The 21,973-nt window shown below is 40.7% G+C and overlaps 1 protein-coding gene across 7 annotated transcripts in view; it reads left to right on the plus strand.

The window, feature by feature from the left end:
• CNOT4 (CCR4-NOT transcription complex subunit 4) overlaps positions 1 to 21,973 on the plus strand; it is a 122,255-nt gene that overhangs the window by 62,803 nt on the left and 37,479 nt on the right. For 2 of the 7 annotated variants that reach the window (XM_054029032.1, XM_054029071.1), the window contains exons 3-10: positions 2,650 to 2,847; positions 6,392 to 6,478; positions 7,078 to 7,179; positions 7,772 to 7,897; positions 11,250 to 11,383; positions 16,312 to 16,467; positions 19,916 to 19,973; positions 20,321 to 20,570. In XM_054029032.1, coding sequence (XP_053885007.1) covers positions 2,650 to 2,847; positions 6,392 to 6,478; positions 7,078 to 7,179; positions 7,772 to 7,897; positions 11,250 to 11,383; positions 16,312 to 16,467; positions 19,916 to 19,973; positions 20,321 to 20,570 — 1,111 coding nt within the window. The remainder of the gene's footprint in view (positions 1 to 2,649; positions 2,848 to 6,391; positions 6,479 to 7,077; positions 7,180 to 7,771; positions 7,898 to 11,249; positions 11,384 to 16,311; positions 16,468 to 19,915; positions 19,974 to 20,320; positions 20,571 to 21,973) is intronic. The other 5 variants (XM_054029050.1, XM_054029081.1, XM_054029061.1 and 2 more) reach the window with 3 other exon arrangements.

Below are 21,973 nucleotides of genomic sequence, written 5' to 3' on the forward strand. Positions count from 1 at the left end.
GGAGCCCAAAACGCACTGGCAGATCACCTCAGTAGATCCTTTTCCTCTGACCACAAGTGGTCCCTTCACCTGGAGGTCACCAGGTTCATGCCCCAAAGGTGGAGATCTCCCCAGCTGGACCTGTTTGTGATCAAGCAGAACAGAAAATACCATGAGGTTTTTTTTTTTTCTTAACTGCACGGGCATAGTCCAGGTTCGCTTTCTGATGTCGTCCTGATTCCATGGACAGAGTTCCTATTTTGTGCATTCCCACCAGTTCCTCTGGTTCACAAGGTCCTCCTGAAAATCAAACTGGACAAGGCAACAGTTATTATTATAGTTCTGGCATGGCCACAGCAACACTGGTTCAGCATGCTATTAGATCTGTCAGTAGCAACCCTGCTTCCTCTCTGCCTGGACCTAATCTCACAAGATCATGATCAGTTACTCCAGCCAAACCTCTGCTCCCTTCCCCTAGCTGTATGGATGTTACATGGCTGAACCCAGAGGAGCAGGCCTGTTCGGAACAAGTTTGACAGGTTTTGCTGGGTAGTAGGAAGCTGTCCACTAGGGCTACCTGCCTTACCAGTTGGAAGTGTTACTTGATATGGTCATCCCAACGAGACCTCTCTCCAACTTCCCTTCAGTCTATCTTGGACTACTTGCTCCATCTAAAACAACAAGGTCTGACTTGTTTCTATCAAGGTGCATTTAGCAGCAATTTTGGTCTTCCACTGACCAGTGAACAGCAGGTCAGTGTTCTCTCACGAAATTATGGTCCCTTTTCTTACAGGGCTGGAGAGACTTTATCCTTAGGTCTGCAAGCTAAATTCTTCTCCCCTCCCCTCCTCTCCCTGGGGGACTTAAACATGGTTCTGTCAAGGCTCACAGGTCCTCCATTTACATTGCTAATGTCATGCCCTCTACTGCTTCTCTCTTGGAAGGTCACCTTCCTCTTATTGATCACCTCATCCAGAAGGATCTCTAAAGTCAAGAGCCTTGCATCAGAGCCACCATACACGGTGTTCTTCAGGGACAACGTCCAACTGCACCCCCGCCAGGCCTTCCTGCCAAAGGTGGTTTCACAGTTCCATAGCAACCAGGCCATTTCCCTGACCATCTTCTTCCCGAAGCCTCACAAGAACTCAGAAGAGTGGCGACTTCACTCATTGGGTATTAGGCATGCCTATTATTGAGAGGACTAAACCCTTTTTGCAGTTCCACGCAACTCTTCGTAGCTGTAGCAGAAAGGATGAAAAGCCTTTTAGTGTCAGCCCAGAGGATCTCATCCCGGATGACCTCCTGTATTCGGGCATGCTATGAGCATGAGAATGTTCCACCTCCGGCCATCCTGACCACTCTCCACTAGAGCTCAGGTCTTTTCAGCACTGTTCACCGCAGAGGTTCCAAATCCACAACTTGGTTGTTGGTGCCTACTTTTGCATCCTACTATGCCATTACCCAATAGCTTGAGACGATGCCAGGTTCAGGAGAGTAGTGTTGGAGTCTGCATGTCCATGAGCTCCAAGCTCACCTCGTGTGGTACTGCTTGTGAGTCACCTAATGTGGAATGGACATGAGCAAGCACTTGATGAAGAAAAACGGTTACTAACCTTTCCGTAACTGTTGTTCTTCGAGATGTTGCTCATGTCCATTCCATGACCCACCCTCCTACCCCTCTGACAGAGTTGGTCATCAAAAAGAGACTCAAAGGGCGCATGGCCAGCAGCACCCCATACTAGCTCATAAGCACACGGCACCAGAGGGCGCTAGAGCCATTCCGACGGATACCAACTAGGGAAAAATCTTTGGCAATGGTTCACCCGGCACACACATCTAATGTGAAATGGACACAAGGAACATATCTTAAAGAACAACAGTTACAGAAAGGTTAGTAACTTTTTAAAACTCTGTGTAGCTAGTTGGGGTGAACCCACCTTGGGTTTACTTCAACTAACTTCATTGAGGTAAAACCTACAGTGCTTGTCTTCATTGAGAGAGCTATCTTGAAGTAAAAATGTTTGTCGTCACTGCAAAAAGAGTCTGAAACTGCTAGGCAAACAAGTTATCAATACTATGAAATCATCCAATGTAGTAGTAGTTGTAGTAACCTGCCTCTGTACCAAGGGAAGATAACACACACACAATGAGCTATACAAAAGCAAAATTCTCTGATTAGAAAGCTAAGAGGACTCTTGAAAACCCAGAGGTGCACGTTTTGGTTTCATGACAATGACAAATGGATTCTTTTGTTTTATGTTATAGATTGACTTTTAAAATATTCTTCATACATATCACGGAATTAAATTCGATGTGGGATAACAGGGCCCTGCCTTTTTCCATGCTTACTGTGCTGCCGTATCGAAATTCCTTGGGAGGCTTCTGTCGGGGTTGCCAGTGCTTGTAGAATTCTCCAACAGAGTGAGCAGCAGGGTCAATGTAATTCTTGTCAGTTTCAGTATCGCATGAGTGCGAGTAGGGGGATTGTTTGAAAGTAATGTGAGATTCCCCTCTCTCCCTAAGGGGCTGCATACACTGTTTCCACAGAGCTGCCAGCCAGAAAACTACATCACATTAACATCAATTTGAATATCTAATTACTGAGATTAATTGTTCTCAAATATTTAGTCTCTTACCTGGGTTGCATTTAATGGTGTATTTTATGTTCAGCCATATCCAGAAGATCCAGCAGTGTACAAACCACTCTCCCAGGAAGAGCTGCAAAGGATAAAAAATGAAAAGAAACAGAAGCAAAACGAGAGGAAGCAGAAAATATCAGAGAATCGCAAACATCTGGCCAGTGTACGGGTTGTACAGAAGAACCTTGTCTTTGTTGTAGGACTGTCACAGCGCCTAGCAGATCCAGAGGTAAACAGTTCACATGTGCCAGATCTCCCTGTTGCTTAAATATTACCATAATCAAAATATCTAAAGACCACATCTAAAGTGTGGTATCCTTGTGCTTCACTTGGATGACAAACTGTATGTTGGTTTTTACTGATGCCAGATAAGCAAATTCTCTAGAAATGGCTGCTCTGATGTGTAGGGTCCCTTCACTTTAAGGGCGTGGATGAAATTCCTCCCACCTTCAAACCTCATCAGCTGTTCATTGTTTTTGTTTGTGGTAGTACTAGGTGCGCTAACCTTTTTTGGACAAACACGATGTTTGGTTTCTTCAACATAAAATGCGCTGAAGGATTTGGATATATGAGCTTTACCTGTGCTAGACCCACAGCTACAGCACCACTTTCCATTGCAAGTGGCTTCCTCCTACTTTTAGAGTGGTGTCAGTGTCCCTCTTAGTCTCATTTGGTCCAGTCGCCTTCTGTAGCTGGTGTCAGTTGAATACATGCAACTGGAGGCAAGTAGCAGATATTTAACTATTTCAATGCGAAGGTATTAGCTGATAGGGCCAGGGAATCCCCCTGCTGTTCCACTGATAGATCAGACTGGTAGAAGTACTTCCCAGTACTTCCCATTCAGTTGCATTTTCTTATGGCAGCCTTATCTGGGAGGAAAAAAATCCAGAACATAGGGAGGGAAATCTAAGCATCTGGGTCAGGTGGGGGGGACAAAAGAACTGAATTGCCTAAATTGCAGGGCCGTTATCTCATCACTCCACTCCTCATCAAAGATGAGTACAAAATTTTCTGGTTAGTGGAGTGTACCCACCACTTTCTGTAATATTTTTGCTTTAATTTTAAAAAGTTTCTAACCTTCGCAGTTGCAGAGAACCTTCCAAAAGTGACGAATGTAGTTCTGTCTTCCTGAAACTGCAGATGCTTTTTGAGTACAGATGTGAATTACCAAGGCCCAAATCCTGTCCCTAGTATGCAGTCAAACTGCTGAACTGTGCACTGCAGAATTTCTCTGTGGTTTGGGTTGGAGGAAAAGGACCCCCTTCCACTTCTCTCATGCTGTTCCTTAGACGCAGACCCATTCAATAGTTGCATATCCAGCCTCAGAACTGGATATGCAACTTGCTGCTTCATCTCCCTCTACGCTGCCTGGGAGAGGGCAATGGCCAGTGGATTGATATTGCGATTCTCTCTGCAAACTCCATCATTGCACAGGTAGCTACTACACAGCTGGGCGCCTTCTAGTGCATGAGCTCCCTCGATCATGTTCCTCTGCGGATTGGCGCTACACGGATTCTGCTATAAGACAACCCCTTGCTGCGGGGGAGGGGGAAGCTCTTTAAAAAACTGCTCCAAAAGTGATCCTCACAATTGCAGAACCATAGGGTTAGAAGAGGCTGCAAGGTTCATCTAGTTTAACCCCCTTACAAGATGCAGGATTTGTTGTGTCTAAACAATCCAAGACAAATGGTTATTCAGCCTCTTTGAAAACCTCCAGGGAAGGCGATGCCACAACTTCTGTAGGCAGTTTGTTCATTGTCCTACTCATCTTACAGTTAAGTTTTTCCTGAGATTTATTTTAAATCCGCTATGCTGTAGTTTGAAACCACTGCCTCTTGTCCTGCCCTCTGTGGCAACAGGGAACAACTTTTCTCCATCTTTTTTTATGGCAGACTTTTAAGTATTTGAGGACCGCTATCATGTCCCTTAATTTCCTCTTTTTTTCCAAACTAAACATACCCAGTTCCTTCAGCCTTTGCTCATACAGCTTGCATTCCATCCCTTTGATAATCTTTGTTGCTCGCCCCTGGAATCCCACTTGAGACCTCCTTCCCATCTGACATTATTCCATTAGTAGTTACTCTTTTTGTGGCTGTTTAATCAGTTATATATCCATTTAACAGTACTTCTACCAAGCCTGCATTTCTCCAGCTTAATTAGGACAATGTCACATGGGACCATGTCAAAAGCCTTGCTAAAAATCTAGGTATATTATGACCACCACATTCCCCCCCCATCCACCAAACCCGTAACTTTGTCAGAGAAGGAAATCAAGCTGGTTTGGCATGATTTATTCTTAGTAAATCCATGCTGGCTGCTAGTGATTATGCCTTCATCCTCCAGGTATTTGCAAATTGAATGTTTTATACATTGCTCTAGTAGCTTCCCAGGTATCGAGGTCAGGCTGATTGGTCTATAGTTCCCTGGCTCCTCCTTTTTTTCCCCCCTTTTAAAGATGGGCACTACATTAGCCCTTCTCCAATCTTCTGGGTCTTCTTTCAGTGCCAGGCAAATAGGTTGAAACTTTAGTAAAAACAGAATTATCATACACATAGATGAACATATATGTTGGAGAAGAATCAACGTAGAGTTTGTGTAGGGAAATTGTGCTTCATCAGTCTATTAGAATTCTTTGAAGGCATAAACAAGCATGGGGACAAGGGTGAGCCAATGGATATAGTGGTCTTGGACTTGCAAAAAGCCTTTGACAAGATCTCACACCAATGGCTCTTAAGTAAGTAAGCAGTCAGCGGATAAGAGGGAAGATCCTTCTATGGTTCAGTAACTGATTAAAAGATAGGAAACAAAGAGTAGGAATAGATAATCACGTTTCTGGAAAGAGGTAAATAGTGTGGTCCCCCAAGCACCTGTACTGGAACCTGTGCTGTTCAACATATTCATAAATGATCTGGAAGAGGGTGTGAACAATGAGGTGGCAGAATTTGCAGGCAATTCAAAAATGTGGGGGGAGGGGTAGCTCAATGGTTTGAGCATTGGCCTGCTAAACCCAGGGTTGTGAGCTCAATCCTTGAGAGGGCCATTTAGGGAACTGGGGTAAAAAAATCTGTCTGGGGATTGGTCCTGCTTTGAGCAGGGGGTTGGACTAGATGATCTCCTGAGGTCCCTTCCAACCCTGATATTCTGTATTCTACTCAAGATGGCTAAGTCCAAAACTGATTGTGAAGAGTTAAAAAGGAATTTCACAAAATTTTGTCTCAATGTGTCAGTGTCGCCGTAGATGAGTTTTCAAGTTAATTTTTAAAATTAGGACTAATACAGTTGTTTCCTTACTCCAGAAATTACAAAATAGATCTTTAAAACATGGGAAAATATTAGATCAACCTTGGTCACCCATGGGCTAGCTTTGTGCTCCAGTCAAGTTCTGGGGTAGCTATTACGTAATTGTGTGGTGTATGCACTCGGGGGCAACCCTCTGTAGTAGGCTTTGGCTGATTATTGCAGGATTTAGATGTCTTGGGTTCGAAAAGGAGCTAGAAGATGCAAGTGTAAGATATGCTGAGTGCCTGTCATCCTGGCTTTTGGGGGCAGTATTAATGTTACCAAAATTAAGAAAAAGGAATGTAAATCTTTTTTTAATTGAAGGTTCTCAGAACAAACTTATCTATATGATCTTGTCCTCTCTCATTTTCACTAGTTAAGGGTCTTAATTGCAAAACTAAGTAAAGGATTAATTTTTTAATGAATAAGCAATATCATTTGAGTTGCTATTAATTTCCCAATATGTCTGTTTAATTTACTCATTCTTCCTGCAGGTTTTGAAGCGGCCAGAATATTTTGGGAAGTTTGGTAAAATACACAAAGTTGTCATCAACAACAGCACATCATATGCAGGCTCACAGGTAAGCCATGGTAGGAGGCTTTTGTCGCTCTGGTATTGTGGTGGCACAGTTCATGACAGGAGTTGTGGGTTCAAGAAGAATCTGGGCTACATTTTCCTGATTGAGTAGAGACTAATTATCATGGTAGGTTATGGGGCTGGGGATTGGAGAATTAATACTACAGCAACAGAGTACATAGAGTAATATTGATTGTATCCTTAAATGACTTTGCACATGCAATCCTTGGAAAGTGACTGCAAAATAATGGAGGTGGTTATAGGAAGAAAGCAGAAGAGAGCAGGAATTGGGAGATACAGAGAATCTTCAGGCAAGCCTTCTGGAATAATAGTGTGGTATCTATTTCATTTCCAGCTACCAAGTATTTTAATAAGCCATATTTTAATAAGCTTTAACATTTTAATAAACTTTGAGAGCCTTAAGTTTCCTTTTTTCAGACCTTTACATTTACTGCATTTCAAGTAAATTAATTGTTTGATTTCAAACAAATCTAATTTTAAACCTTGTTAAATGTGTAGTTTTGAATTTAGCCAGATAGTAAAGGAATAATTACAAAAAAAAATAACCAGAAAGAATTCCACATTGTTCAATTCTTTTTCTAGGGTCCGAGTGCAAGTGCATACGTAACCTACATCCGATCAGAAGATGCTCTCAGAGCCATACAGTGCGTCAATAATGTGGTGGTAGATGGCAGAACACTTAAGGTAGTATTGTTTTGCATTCTGTGATTGATTAGCACATGCAAGGACATTAACATCTAGTGCAGATTCTAAAAATCTGTTTCAGATATGTTGCTATATTTTACTCAATAAAAACATCCAGTTAGACACAGTATCTAGATAAACCAGCAGAGCTGGTCATAGAATCCAAGTGTCTTGAGTTTGAGCTCTTGTGCTTAGTGTTTTTGTGGGAGGGCTCAGAAATGAATAGGGGATTAACTCAGAAAATACCAGCTAGTAATTGAGATTTTTTTTTCCTTTGGCTTTACCTTTACAAATATAAAAGTAAAACTCTATCCAGCTTTGGTCTTGCTTGCTTTTATTTTGATGTGATGAAAATTGATTTTTGAAGTACATTCTGATTATCCAGACCCTGGATATCTGAGTCTCTCGTGTTACTGATATCCTATTTAGGCCTTATCAAAAAAACTTGTTTCGATGAACTCCAATTTTTATGAATGTATATTGTCTTCTGAGACGTCTGTTAAATTGAGGGGGATATTTTGTGCTTGAAATGTGGCTTCTAGCTTTCTGTGCTTAGCTCAGCTACTCAGTCTCACTTTTCTTTCTCCTTCAGGCATCTTTAGGTACAACAAAATATTGCAGTTATTTCCTAAAGAACATGCAATGTCCAAAACCTGACTGTATGTATCTACATGAGCTGGGGGACGAAGCAGCCAGTTTCACAAAAGAGGAAATGCAGGTAGATGCGCACAAAAAGGAGGATCCTAAACTGTAGCGTAAATGTCTGCTTTTTTCCTGTGTATGACTTCATAGAATATCAGGGTTGGAAGAGACCTCAGGAGGTCATCTAGTCCAACCCCCTGCTCAAAGCAGGACCAATCCCTAACTAAATCATCCCAGCCAGGGCTTTGTCAAGCCTGACCTTAAAAATCTCTAAGGGTGGAGATTCCACCACCTCCCTAGGTAACCCATTCCAGGGCTTCACCACCCTCCTAGTGAAAAAGATTTTCCTAATATCCAACCTAAACCTCCCCCACTGCAACTTGAGACCATTACTCCTTGTTCTGTCATCTGGTACCACTGAGAACAGTCTAGATCCATCTTCTTTGGAACCCCCTTTCAGGTAGTTGAAAGCAGCTATCAAATCCCCCCCCCCAGTCTTCTCTTCTGCAGACAAAACCGTCCCAGTTCCCTCAGCCTTTCCTCATAAGTCATGTGCTCCAGCCCCCTAATCATTTTTGTTGCCCTCTGCTGGACTTTACAATTTTTCCACATCCTCCTTGTAGTGTGGGGCCCAAAACTGGACACACTACTCCAGATGAGGCCTCACCAATGTCGAATAGAGGGGAATGATCACGTCCCTCGATCTGCTGGCAGTGTCCCTACTTATACGGCCCAAAATGCCGTTAGCCTTCTTGGCAACAAGGGCACACTGTTGACTCATATCCAGCTTCTCGTCCACTGTAACCCCTAGGTCCTTTTCTGCAGAACTGCTTCCTAGTCATTCGGTTCCTAGTCTGTAACAGTGCATGGGATTCTTCCGTCCTAAGTGCAGGACTCTGCACTTGTCCTTGTTGAACCTCATCAGATTTCTTTTGGCCCAATCCTCTAATTTGTCTAGGTCCCTTTGTATCCTATCCCTACCCTCCAGCGTATCTACTACTCCTCCCAGTTTAGTGTCATCTGCAAACTTGCTGAGAATGCAGTCCACGCAACCCTCCAGATCATTAATGACTTATATTAAAGTATAGTGAAGCCAGCCTTTAAATATTATCATGGCAAATTATTATTATTATTATTTTTTTTTTTTTACCCAAAAGATACTTAGCCAATTGGGTGCTGGTGTTTTCCAATAAGTACTATTTTTTTACAGGCTCAAAAGGAGTCAGTCCTCCAAGTACTGGATAGTTAAAGGTTTGTAAGACAATTGTGGGATAGTTTTTATGAAATCTTAAACAGTTAAATATATTTCCTACTGTATTTCATGAAATGGGTGCTAAGCATTTGGAAGAATATTAAGATGTTATGAGGGTAATTTATTAGAGCGTAATACATCTGTAGGTTAGGATGCATTAACCAAATGTTAAGTTCATGATTGTCAGGAATTTCTCAGAAAAGTGGCTTTTGTTTAGGGATTGAAAGGAAACCATACAGGTTTCTGTTCCTCCCATAATCCAGTAGCTTGGCTTGCATGACTGAAGGTGTGGGCTTTGAAGGATTGCCTTTTGAGTATAGATCAAAATAATGTGATGGTGTCATAAAAACTGAGTATATTTTTTTTAACTTTGCCTGAATTGGAGACTTTTCTCTAAAGTCTTATGCTACTGAAGAGGTGTATATAAGGTCTCTAGCTCTGATTGGATTACCTATCATACTTAGTGGAAGTGGGATGCATAATCAGTACTGTTTGAGTGAGTCTTAGTAAGGTAAGTAAAGTAAGGACTGTTTTTCCCCTGGTACATTTTAGTTTCGTATGAAATGGTTTAAAATGAGAAACAATACTTCTGCTGTTTTAAAAATGTAAGGCTAAAGATTACTTTTTGATTGAGTTGTAATATAGTACAGTATTTCTGGGATGACTTGACATTGTCATGAATAGTTAAATTGTATTTATCTTTTTTTTAACCTTGATGGGTATAACTGAGGGCTGTTTACATGGGTTGGCAATGTGCACCATGGGGGTGTGATTTGTAAAGTGCCCTAATGCTTTGCACATTAATTGATCTGTGTAGACCCTGCTGGTGCACACTAGGTTTCCTGGTGCATTTCAGCATAATACTGTTTGAAACAGTACTATGTTAAAGTTTACTGGGGAATATTTAGGGTCTACATGGACTGGTTAGTGCACAACAAGTTTGAGCGTTTTAGAAATCACACCCCATAATATGCATTATTAGACATTATGCTATTAGACATACCATTTCGTGACACTATGTACAAAAGAAGTGTTAAAGGTGTAATGAACACTTGATACTTGCGTAATGATATAGCTCCAATTTTACAGGAGCTCTCTTTGCTTCTGTTTCTAAAGTGCCTATCTTAGTGTCGAGGGTCACTGGGCACAAGTGACTAGGAGTTTCAAATTCAATTTGTTTGTATTTTGCAACTTTAGATTTAATTTAAAATTCTTGTAAATATTGAAATATATTACATGCAAGTTGAATGTTACATTGTAACCATTCTAACCCAAGACTCGTACCAAAAACTTCCTTCAAATTTGGACAGCTTTGGTTATTGGAAGAGAGAAAAGGCAAAATGTTTTAATATTTAGTCTAAGTGCCTTCTCTCAAAAAATAAATAAAATGGAGAAAAAGCTACTCTGCATTAGATTGAATAAACATTAGATAAACTGTTCTAATATGTTATAGGAATGCCAAAAGGATAGACTTGGATTGAAAGAATCTCATCCCCTTCCTCACTCAGAAGTAGAGCTTGCGCAGTATGAATAATTCAGGCATAGAAATCTCTGCAGTTCCTGAAAGCAGCGTGCCTGTCTCCCTGTAATACTTTGCTGTACAGAAATCCACTTCTGTATTGAACAATCCCCAGTCACACTAACCAGAGTGCTTTTTCTTACCCTATTGACAGCTGTGTGATGCTTTTGAAATAGTCCTTGGAATGCAGAACTGTTTACAACAGCAAAGAAACTCTTTGAAGTGAAGAGACTATCTCTTTCTTCCCTCTGGACAGCTTAATATACATTAGGGGGATGTAAAATGCAGACTACACACTTCTTGGAAACTTACTTTATTTGGACTGTACTACAGCAAACATTTTTGCTGGAACTGGAGAATAAGTCTTAGGAAGGCTTGAGTAAATTGATTTTCTGCTTTAAAAGGTACCAAAAGAGAAAATGAATTTCATATTAAAAAAACAGCAAGCAATTTGGCAAATTCAGCTGGTTGAGTGTATCTGGGAGCATGAGCCTCTAACTCCTTGGAATAATCTTTTGACTGCAAAATTGGGAGTCCAAATTTTCTATTAGAGAGCCAAGCAAAGCCTTATAGTTTTGTGCCCCAAGATCTTTCAGATCGGGGAGGGAATATGAATTTCAACTCAGGTTGCATTGAAAACTTTAACTCTTTCCCCAGGCGGGTAAACACCAAGAATATGAACAGAAGCTACTGCAAGAATTGTACAAACTAAACCCCAACTTCCTCCAGCTGTCTACGGGTACAGTTGACAAGAACAAAAACAAAGTGACAGCACTGCAGAGGTATGATGTGTAAGTACTGACGCCAGACTGACAACACTTTCCTTTTAAAGTTATTTCCATTAAAATTCCTGGTCCTCTCTCCCATTTCACCCCAATGCTTGCTGTTTAAGATGGAAGATGTGGAATGTTCCATCTCAAATTTTTGCTCACATACACATGCAGGATTATGCAGTACTTCATTCTAGTCATAACATATGCTGGATCTTATTTGATAAATGAAAGGATTCCCCCTTCTTGTACCACATGGATTTGTGCACATTAACTCCAAACAAGCAGTCATCATTTTGAAGCAGGTATCAGAAGGGTTTTATTTAATATTTTCACAATTTTTACAGTAACATTAATGCAATTCAGTGAATATTGTTAAGCAGCAAATTCTTGGTAATTATAGCTAATGTGGCGTTTGCTTTGTGATAAGAGGTCAGTCTCTGCTGTCACGGTGGCTGAAGTGTCCAAATATTTGATTAATGGTTTATTTAATATTTAACATACTTCAGTGTTAAGATTTGAACACAGACTAAGGCCTGGTCTCCACTAGGAAATTAGGTCCGTATAACTGGGTAATTCAGGATTGTGAAAAATCCACATCTCTGAACTATGCAGTTAAATGGACCTAGTTTCTTGTGTAGACAGTGATAGGTCGATGGGTGAATTCTCCTATTGACCTAGTTGCCACCTCTTGGGGAGGTGGAGGACCTAAGTTTACTAGAGAACTCCTCCCATCAGCATAGGTAGCGTCAGCACTGAAGCCCTACAGCAGGACAGTTCAAGTGGTGCAGCTACGCTGCTGCAGTGTTTTAAGGGCATGGCTACACTTGCAGTTGTAGAGTGCTGGGAGTTAAACCAGCCTTCGGAGACCACAGCAGGGAAAATGCTCTCAGCTGGAAGCGCACATTAGCAACTCTTGCAATGCCCCAAAGAGCAGTGCATTGTGATAGCTATCCCAGCATGCAAGTGGCTGCAATGTGCTTTTCAAATATGGGGGGTGGGGTGGAGTGTGACAGGAAGTGTGTTGTGGGTATGTGGCGGGAGAGAGAGTGGGATTTTGGGGGGCTGAGAGCGTGTCAGCATGCGGTCTTGTAAGTTCAGACAGCAGCAGACCTCCCCTCCCCCCATCACTCACAGCAAGTGCCATTCCTTTGTCCCGGAGTAGATAAGCAGCCAGCTGTCAGAAACAGAGCTTTGAAAGGGCATATCCACATTCCTACAGCGAGTTCAAAACAATGACAAGAGTGGCCACTTGATTTAAGGGGATTATGGGACGTTTCCAGAGGTCAATCAGAGCACACTAATGCAACACTTTGTTCACACTGGTGCCACAGCGCTCCAGCTGGGGCACAGCAAATGTTATTCCACTCGCTGAGGTGGAGTACCAGCAGCGCTGTAGCCGCGGAGTCAGAGCGCTCTACGTGCCTTGCCAGTGTGGACGGGTAGTGAGTTAGTGTACCTGGGGCTCCTTTATTGTGCTCTAACTCGCAAGTGTAGCCAAGCCCTAAGTGTACACAAGCCTTAAAAATCAGGGAAATTCAAAGTGAAACAGTTGAACTTTCGTCTTTGCTTTTACCTTTGGCTGAGAAACAGGCACATGGCGTGAAATATCCTTGGCGCTACATCCTAGCAAACTTAAATGGTGGTTTTGGTTAAATATTTGATTTGTAACTTACTTTCTTTTCGTCTGTCTTCTCATTACTGCGTGTTACTAGATATTTTTCAGCTGTGGTCTACTTTCCAAAAGCCACCTCTTAACAGTTTTTTTCATTCAGTAATTTACAACCATACAAAAAATAAATCAAAAGTTAAAACAATTAGCTGGTGTGTTTGCTAAATATGTTAAATTTAAGATGACCAAATGGGAACTATTAACTATTTTCCATTCACGAAGGGACTTTCATACTGGGGGTAAACTTTTAAAATGTGCCTTACATTTTATATAGCACTTCTGGTTCAGGATCAGCGTTTTGTGGGCTTGTTCACCTGCTAATGAAACGAATTCTGGCAGCAGCACTGCACAACAGTTTATGCAAGAAAATGAAGAAAACGATATCAAAAAGAAACAGCCAGGGGAGTTTGGATAGTTACATTCTGTCTACCAGCATTGGAATCTGGCTAAGAGACTAGGATTATCTTTGCCTATTCTTACAGGAAGTCTCATAATCTTTAATGATTGCAAGTGATCGGGATCTCCAGTTTTCTCATCTGAAGCACTGACACCTATTGTCATGCCTTGAGCCTTTGGTTCAATACTAACTTGGAGGGAAGAATGCAACCAAGTTAACCCAACACACCAACTTTTGCAATATTCATGTGTTGATGGGTTTCACATCCAGGGACTGAACCAATTCTCCTTAACTTGAAACCTGATGGGATCCCAGCACAAAATGTTACAGAACAGGAAGTGAAGAATTGCTCCATCTGAAACTGCTGCAGGAATTCAGGTAGTTGGAAAGCAGCTATGAGCATTGGAATCTGGCCAGGCCCCAGAGCTATCATCCTGGCACTTGTGAAAAATGCCATGAGATACTTTGACTGCAAGTGGACTGAACTTCAGTTTGTCATTCATCTGAAATGCATAACTACAGTGGGAAACTGATTCGGTACTGATGTGGAGTGGTGGACAGCATTGTCGGGATTGCCAGTGTCCTTTCAGCAGCGAGGAAGTTGGAGGTCTCCATTCAAATATTAATCAGACATGACCATATGTAGTTTGAGAGCTGATTAAATTATAGACTAATCATATTTAAATTGCTAACCCTTCACAACTTTCAACTTACAAACAGCTTCTCATTTGTCTGATTCTTTGATATGCTACTGTCTTTCTCCTGTTAGATTCTACATCTGAATCAATAGTTTCACAATCATTCTCTTGACTGTCCGATGTTAGGATTTCACTGAGGGATCAAGCAGAAGCTGAACTGTGAGAAATATATGTTCAAATGTAAGCCTGCAGTAATAGTAGAGAACATAATTACTGGGCAAAAACTCTTTGTATAAACATTCTTTCTTTTTCTAAGTTTGTTCCAGTGTGAAAGTCCCTCTTCACGCTATTTTTTCCCTCATTTGTGTGAAAGGTAAATGTTGTAATTTCCACCTGTGTGGGTGCGTATGTTAAAAAAACCTATAGGCACAGCATTCCATAGTTATACAGTAGAGGTAATGACAGTTGTATTTACTTAAAATATAGGGTGCTGATAGTGGGTTGATTTTAAAATGGTTCTGGTCCTCTTTTTTTTATTTTTCTTCCTCCACTTTCCTCAAACTTGCTTTTAATGGGCCAAAATGATTAATGCTTTCTTGTAACACTAAAAATGTTTCACTAGCACGTAGGGTGAGGGATTATTGCTGGAGAACAGCTCTTTGGAAGCCTTTAGCGTTCATGAGCACTTTAAAACATTTGTTTCCACAGGAAAGTCTATGCTATGATTTAAATATTTTGGAATCAGTTAACCCATTAGACCTTTTTTTTTGGAGGGAGGGGAAGGAGGAAATGCCCATTGCAGTCTGAAGTCGCATCTAGACTAGAATGAATTTGAAATTTTGTCTGGATTGAAAATTAGTCTCTTGCATCAGGATAGAATGGTGAAAAGGGCAAAGGAAAATTTTTAATCATAACATGAGATGTAATATAAATTGATTCTCAGTTTGGTGAGAGGGCGTTGATAGGGTGCTGTATTTAACCTCTTCTCTCAAAGGTGTTGAGGTCTAAGATGAATTTTAGGTCAAATCTTTCATTTGTGCATAACTTAAGTGTACGTAGGAGTTGACCCACAAAGAGAGAACAGTAGATGGAGACAAAATAGTAAATCTTGCAATATCTGAGATGTGGGGACAGCCAGGATTATAATGAAATATTGAGGCTGAATAGGAATTTGGAAAACAGTGCTATAGCTAAAGAGCCATAGGAATCTTCCTGGTCTCAATGAGGAACTTGTTAAATCCACCTGTATGTGTGGAATGAATGCTTGGGCATGCAGTAAGTCTTATACTTATGAAGAGAAATCAGAAAGCAGGTGGAAAAGAAGACTCCGCTTTTAGTGTATGCCTTTTTACAATGAAGCACTTGCACACTATGCAATCACTTGCCTCCAACGGGATGCTGTTTTCTGAAGTGGATAGGAAAGAACAATAGGAAAAAGTGAAGGGGGCCAGAAATTAATAGATTTTGTGTTGTGATATTAGCTGATGACAGTTATTATATAAATGTACTTGTACAAATAGACACATGGAAACTGGCTGAAGTGTTGTCTAGTGATGTAATTCCCTGCAGCAGTAAATAACTTCCACTTTGACTACTCGCTCTGAAGTCATTCTTCCAGATCAGATACATTTCATGGAGTGAACTCTACTTTTGTTTTGTAGAGGAAATCATAAAGGTTTTAGATTAAAAGAAGTGAACTGGGCAGTAACTTGGATAGACTGCTTTAAAGTGTGCTGGAGTGGCTAATTTCATGGTCTAGTGATGATGCTGTGGACCATCAGGCAGGCAACCAAATTCAATTTCTGCGCTCTCAGGCCAGCCTGGGAAAATCCTCAGGGATATGGTGGGGTGTGGAAGATCTTCAGGGGGAAAAAAATGTGATCACGGTTTATAAAACTACTAAATACTTCTGGGATACAGTTAAAGCTTCACTGAGAGCAAGCCCATGGGTTTTTGTACTGGAAGCTGTCTAAATGGATATTTTACAGTTGGACAAGTTTGGACTCCAATGTAGGCGGTCCATTTACCTAATCAGTGGGCAGAACTCTGTTTCCTTCAATCTTCTCTCTTGAGGAGCCTTTTTTACCCATCATCATTAAAATCTATTTGAAAGATATGCCCAGATAATTCCATTCCTATGGACTGTCTGGTACAAGGATTCATTTCCTCAGTGTTTAAATTTTTTTAGAACACTTTCTTCATAACTTGAACTCTTCTTTTTTTTACTCTTGCCTTTTTCCAGACCCAACAGTAATAACAAAGATGCCTGGCCATCATTACAGAGTTCAAGTAAATCAGCCAACGGTTTAACAATGGAACACAGGAAAACGCCTCCTATATTAGAAAATGGCACAGACCCAGAACACATGACTCCAGATGGTCCAGACTCAGATTTCGGGTAATTGTGCTGCCTTTTATACTTTAGCTAGCTTGCTTTCTCTCTCACTTAATGGTGTGGAGGGATGGTTCTCCGGCCTCTCTGGTTGGAGAGCTGGATTCAAAATTTGATCAGGTCACATATAGAAACTAGTTTGGGCTCAGCCTAGCCTCTACCCCATGTCAGAAACACTGCATGTGTGACAGTTTGGGAAAATCCTAGAGCTAAGATAATAAGTGATGGTGCAGGTAAGGATTGAAGTGAATTGGCAGCACTACGGTCATAGGAAGCTTATGTAGAAGCTTCCCACACTAAGCATGTCCTAGCCAGAGATAAGTCCCCGACATTTATGAACAACTTCAAAAGTTCTTCAAGAAAACTATAATTCTTGTAGTGCATTAGGAGGCTTTTAGTTGATGTCTTTTGAAAAGTTGGCTTATGATGGCCAAAAAGGTAAATGTTGTAATACTAAATATTTACTTCCATCTCTTCACCTTGATGTGTTCTAGGAACTTAGCCACAATATTCAGCGATTTCCTATGTTTTTGTACACTAGCATGAATGGCAGGGCACCACAGTTTGCTGAAATTCCTTTGTGCCAAGGAGTCTCATCCACTTGGTTGACCGTTTCCTGACATACTATTACACGGGGTCTCTGAATTTCTTTATAGTACTGTTGGTATCCACTTCCATCATAAACCTCGTTGGGCAGATTTTGCTACATCTTGCAATCATATCACCACAGGCTGTGATTCTATTAGATCTCTTGGGCTAAACTGGGTTTGATTAATCCAAATTTTAGAAGGGAGAAGACAAAGGAAAACCCAGAATATCACAGATGTAGTGGTGTCGATTCAGCAGCTATTCTTCCTTTTGGGTCAGTATTGAACCAAACCTTAGCATGGTGATAAGAGAAATTTCACTGTTGAAGGTCATGCCTTTTGGTTGAGATATAAGAGGAGTCATCCTCATTTGTGTTCAGAAATCCTATGGTGCTTCACCCAAGAGTAGGAGTGTTAACTAAAGTGTCTTGGGCAAATTCCAATTAGGTAATTCAGTTTCTAAAATTTCCCCTCTAGTTTCAGTTAACTTTGATATTCTTCACTTCCAGTCATTTATTGCTGTGTGCAGCTAAACAGTTGCTAAGTTTCACTCCAGCTGTGGCTGAATTTCAGTGGTGGACAAGCATATTATAGGCTGTACTGGGATCTTTCTGAATGGAATGCACTACATAAGCGAAATTAAAATGTAGGGATTCATTGATTTGTTTGTTGATGGGGTTGTAATTATAGCTTGTAAAACCTGTTCACTTAAAGACCCTTTGTATAGATCTCAAGTATAATCTGTTTTGCTTCTCAGCAATTGAATTGTCATAAACAGTCACATACTTGCTTCAGGATGCAGCAATACTATTATTGTCAATGTCTTTGTAGGGTTGAAACATCATTTAAGCATTTTTTTTTCTGCCAAGAACTGAATACTTAGGATTTGCTTACATAAGGACATGCAGGAATGTTAATCTGAATTAACTAAAGGTGTGAATTTGAAGTGGATTGGTTAAAACCACATTAAATCCCTGTGTGGATGCTGTTGTTCAGAATTAATGGCCATAATTTGGTTTAGTTTAATTCACTTCAAAGTTAATTAAGATAGTGAAATAAGGCCACTGTAATTCTGAATGAGGGTGCTAGTTAATTTGGATGAATTTTCTGCATGTCTCTGTGTAGACAAGCTTTTAGTGAAGAGTTTGCAACAGAATTCTTGTGCTGTAGATATGCATTAACCTTTGTCATAAATCTCTGTTCGGAACATAAATAGGATAAGTTATTCTTACAGAACTTGATTTTGCTTGAGATGAGCAAGAAATAATTAAGTGGACTACCTTGGAATAGTCATATTCTACATATCTGTTCCTATATGATTTTTGTCTTTAAAAATAACTTAGAAAATACTTGAGGCCCAATTCTAATCTGAGGTAAGGTTTAACCAATGTGCTTAAGCACAGAAATTGCTTTTTACCCAAGTCCTGTGCTCTCTGATTAAGTTTTAAGTTAATTCTAATCTCTTAAATGATGATGTTTTCTGGCTAGCCAAATGGCTTTGTACAATAGGTGCCCAAACTTCACAGCAGCAGGACATTTTAACAACTGGCTAGGATCTAGAGGGCTGCACCCAAATAAAATAACTTTTGCACCAAATACAATGTTTGTAATTTGACCTGTATTGAACTTTGGCTTTCTAATAAAACTGTAATATTCTAAAGTTCTTCATGTTACTTTTGATATTCTTTCTCTGCAGAGGCAAGCACTTGGCTCTGTACAGTCTGACACTTTTACAGGCCTCTGTTGTGCTAGGGGTAGATAAGCTGTACTTGTAGTCATAGCCTGAATTTATGGGACTTTTGCATCTGGACCTACACTGATTCCCTACGCTAGCATGGAATTCAGAGCACTCTGGACTGCTCCTAAATGGCTGTCAGAATGTCTTAGAATGGCTGCAGTGATTCTGAGGTGGCATTTTTGTCATTTTCTCTGTTTTTCATTTTTCTCTGCATTTCTCTTCTGTTTTTAGACCTGGCCTCTTCTCAAATTTTCTGAGTCTGCAGACTTAACTCCCTCTCCACCTTAGTAGTTGTCCAGGCCAAAGTTGAAACACCAGTGATAAGCCATTCTAGGAAACTTGAACTGCCACTGCTTTGTCTGTCTCTTTCCCTAGATGAAGATGTCAATCTTCAAGGCAGTCAATCTCATACCTCTTATAAGCATGAAATACACATTAGGGACAAGGGGGAACTAAGTTCTTTGTGCATCTCAGTAACAAACTCATGGTACTAAATACTTTTTAACCGATGGCGCAGGCAGAATTGAAGGATAACAAATTTGGGATTGCAGATGGACCATTGGATGCTCAATAGAACAATGCACAAGCAGAATAGAGTGTATGAAATACACCTCTATAGCCATAAACTAAAACTTGGCAAATGGTAGAACTGGAACACTTCTGATTTAAGAAGTCCTCAAACAATAGGTGGACTTTTCTTCGTAATCTCTTGAAATTAGTTTTGGGCATTTCTGTTCTAAGCGTTTATACCAAAATAAGGGTACGTCTACACTTACCAGAGGGTCTGGCGGCAGGCAATCGATGTTCTGGGATCGATTTATCGCGTCTGGTTTAGACGCGATAAATCGATCCCGGATCAATCCCGGAAGTGCTCGCGTGACGCTGGTACTCCAGCTCGGTGAGAGGAGTACGCGGCATCGATGGGGGAGCCTCCCTGCCGCGTCTGGACCCGCGGTAAGTTCAGACTAAGGTACTTCAAATTCAGCTACGTTATTAACTTTGCGTACCTTAGTCCGAAGTGGGGGCTTAGTGGGGACCAGGCCTAAGCCAACTTCTGATGTTCATTTTGGTTATTCTGATGTTTGCCTATATCTTATTTGATTTTTTTCCCCCCCTCCCCTTTTTCCAGCCCTATCGACAAACCTTCAGACGCTCTCAGTATAGGAAATGGTGACAACTCACAGCAGGTATGGCCTGAAAGCCAACATAATGTAAATATGAATTGTATTTGTTTGAAGTTCAGTTGCAACTTTTATTTTGAGAGAAACATAATTTTTTTTGTGAAATATCAGTGTGGCATGTTAGTTCTTTTGATAACTGTCAACTAATTTTAAATGCCTTTTGATCCAGAAATGGGCTGCATCGGGCTGATTTGTTTGACATTTAAACTGTGTGCTCACAGAACTAATCTTAATTTATCTGAATTTTTCTAGTCTTCAAACTGAATTTTAAAATGTTTTATTAATAAGGAATGACTTTAAGTCTAAAGATACATATCTTATTCTATTGACTTTTTTTTCTCCCCTGCCACCAGATAACAAACAGTGACACACCTTCACCACCACCTGGTTTATCAAAACCCAATCCAGTCATACCCATCAGTTCATCCAATCACAGTGCGCGGTCTCCTTTTGAAGGGGCTGTAACAGAGTCACAGTCGCTCTTCTCGGACAACTTCCGGCACCCCAACCCCATCCCAAGCGGGCTCCCCCCATTCCCCAGCTCTCCACAGACTTCCAGTGACTGGCCCACAGCACCAGAACCACAGAGCCTCTTCACATCAGGTATGAAAGCCTGGTTAAGGTGTTGGAAGTCACTTATTTTTGAAGTTTATGCCTCTTTATTTTTTTTCTCACCATTATTTTAATTACATTTGAGAGTCAACTAAATACGTTTACTTAATTCTTATCAAGAAATCACTCTTCCCAGATCCTAACTGCTTGTTGGAATTATCAGAGCATCTAGTGCAGTAGTATTCATGTCTGCTTAAATGCTAAAAACACAATTTTTTAGCTTAATGTTGAAAGCATGTTCAAAATCTTTTGCTTAAAATAACAGAACAACAACATAGAGAGGTATGAGTAATATATACCAAAAGCCATATTTGTATTATAATCTGAAGATCCAGCATGCACAGGTTTGTAATTATATTTAGTGAAGTGGTTATGACAGTGTTTTTGGCTGATGGTTATGCAAGCTAGCCTAGTCTCCATCTTTTTTGGCCAGTGTTTGACTACACAATCTAGGGCCAACTACAGCCACTGAAAGGTAACTGCATTGCAGAGATGGTTTTTTAGAATATCCATTCACAGGAATGGGATGTTATGCTGTATCAGGTACATGAACTGAAACTAGACATACTCTGTGGTGGTATCAAGTGTCTAGTGGCTAATGGCACGATATTTTAAAGAATTCTGCCTCATAGATATTTACCAGGCAATATATTACCAAACATGTTTGTTCAAGATCAGAATGCTTTTTGCTTGAGTTAATATATTTTTCATGTTTTATTCTCTACCTGAATTGATCATCCTGTTTAGTCATCAAAATTCATACTAAGGAAATGATTGGTATTGAAGACTGATCATGTAAGGAATAAGCAACTGTGGAGGGTGAACTCCCAGGCAACATAGATCTGGTTTCCACTGCTGTCACTTGTGCTTTATGGATTATGTTGCCACTTATATTTAAGGTTATGTCTAAACTGTGGATCTTGCAGCAGCACAGCTCTACCACTATTGCTGTGCCACTGTAAAGTCACCCATGTAGCTTCTCTTTTCTGGCAGGAGAGTGCTCTCCTGCTGGCCATAATTAAACGACCCCCAGTGAGCGGCGTTAGCTATGTCGGCAGGAGAGCCTCTCCTGCCCACATAGCACTGTCCACACCAACATTTTTGTCTGCGAAACTTGTCAGTCAGGTGTGGGGTTAAAAAACAAAAAGTTTTACTGACAAAAATGGTGGTGTAGACAAAGCCTAAATGTGGAAGATCTACTTTCCTCATGCCTAGTGTCTTTTTAATTCTCATATTGGGGATAAAAGTGGAAGTTTAGATTCTAGTCTTCTGAGAAATGATGCACAGAGCAGTTCCCGTAATTTCTCCACTCTTCTCACAATGGTGTGCACTCCTCTAGGCAGTTGATTCCATCTTCTCCCTGCCAACAGAGGGAGACAATGCAAATGCTCATT

The sequence above is a fragment of the Malaclemys terrapin genome, chromosome 1 (assembly GCF_027887155.1).
Source record: "Malaclemys terrapin pileata isolate rMalTer1 chromosome 1, rMalTer1.hap1, whole genome shotgun sequence".
Lineage (NCBI taxonomy): Eukaryota > Metazoa > Chordata > Testudines > Emydidae > Malaclemys > Malaclemys terrapin.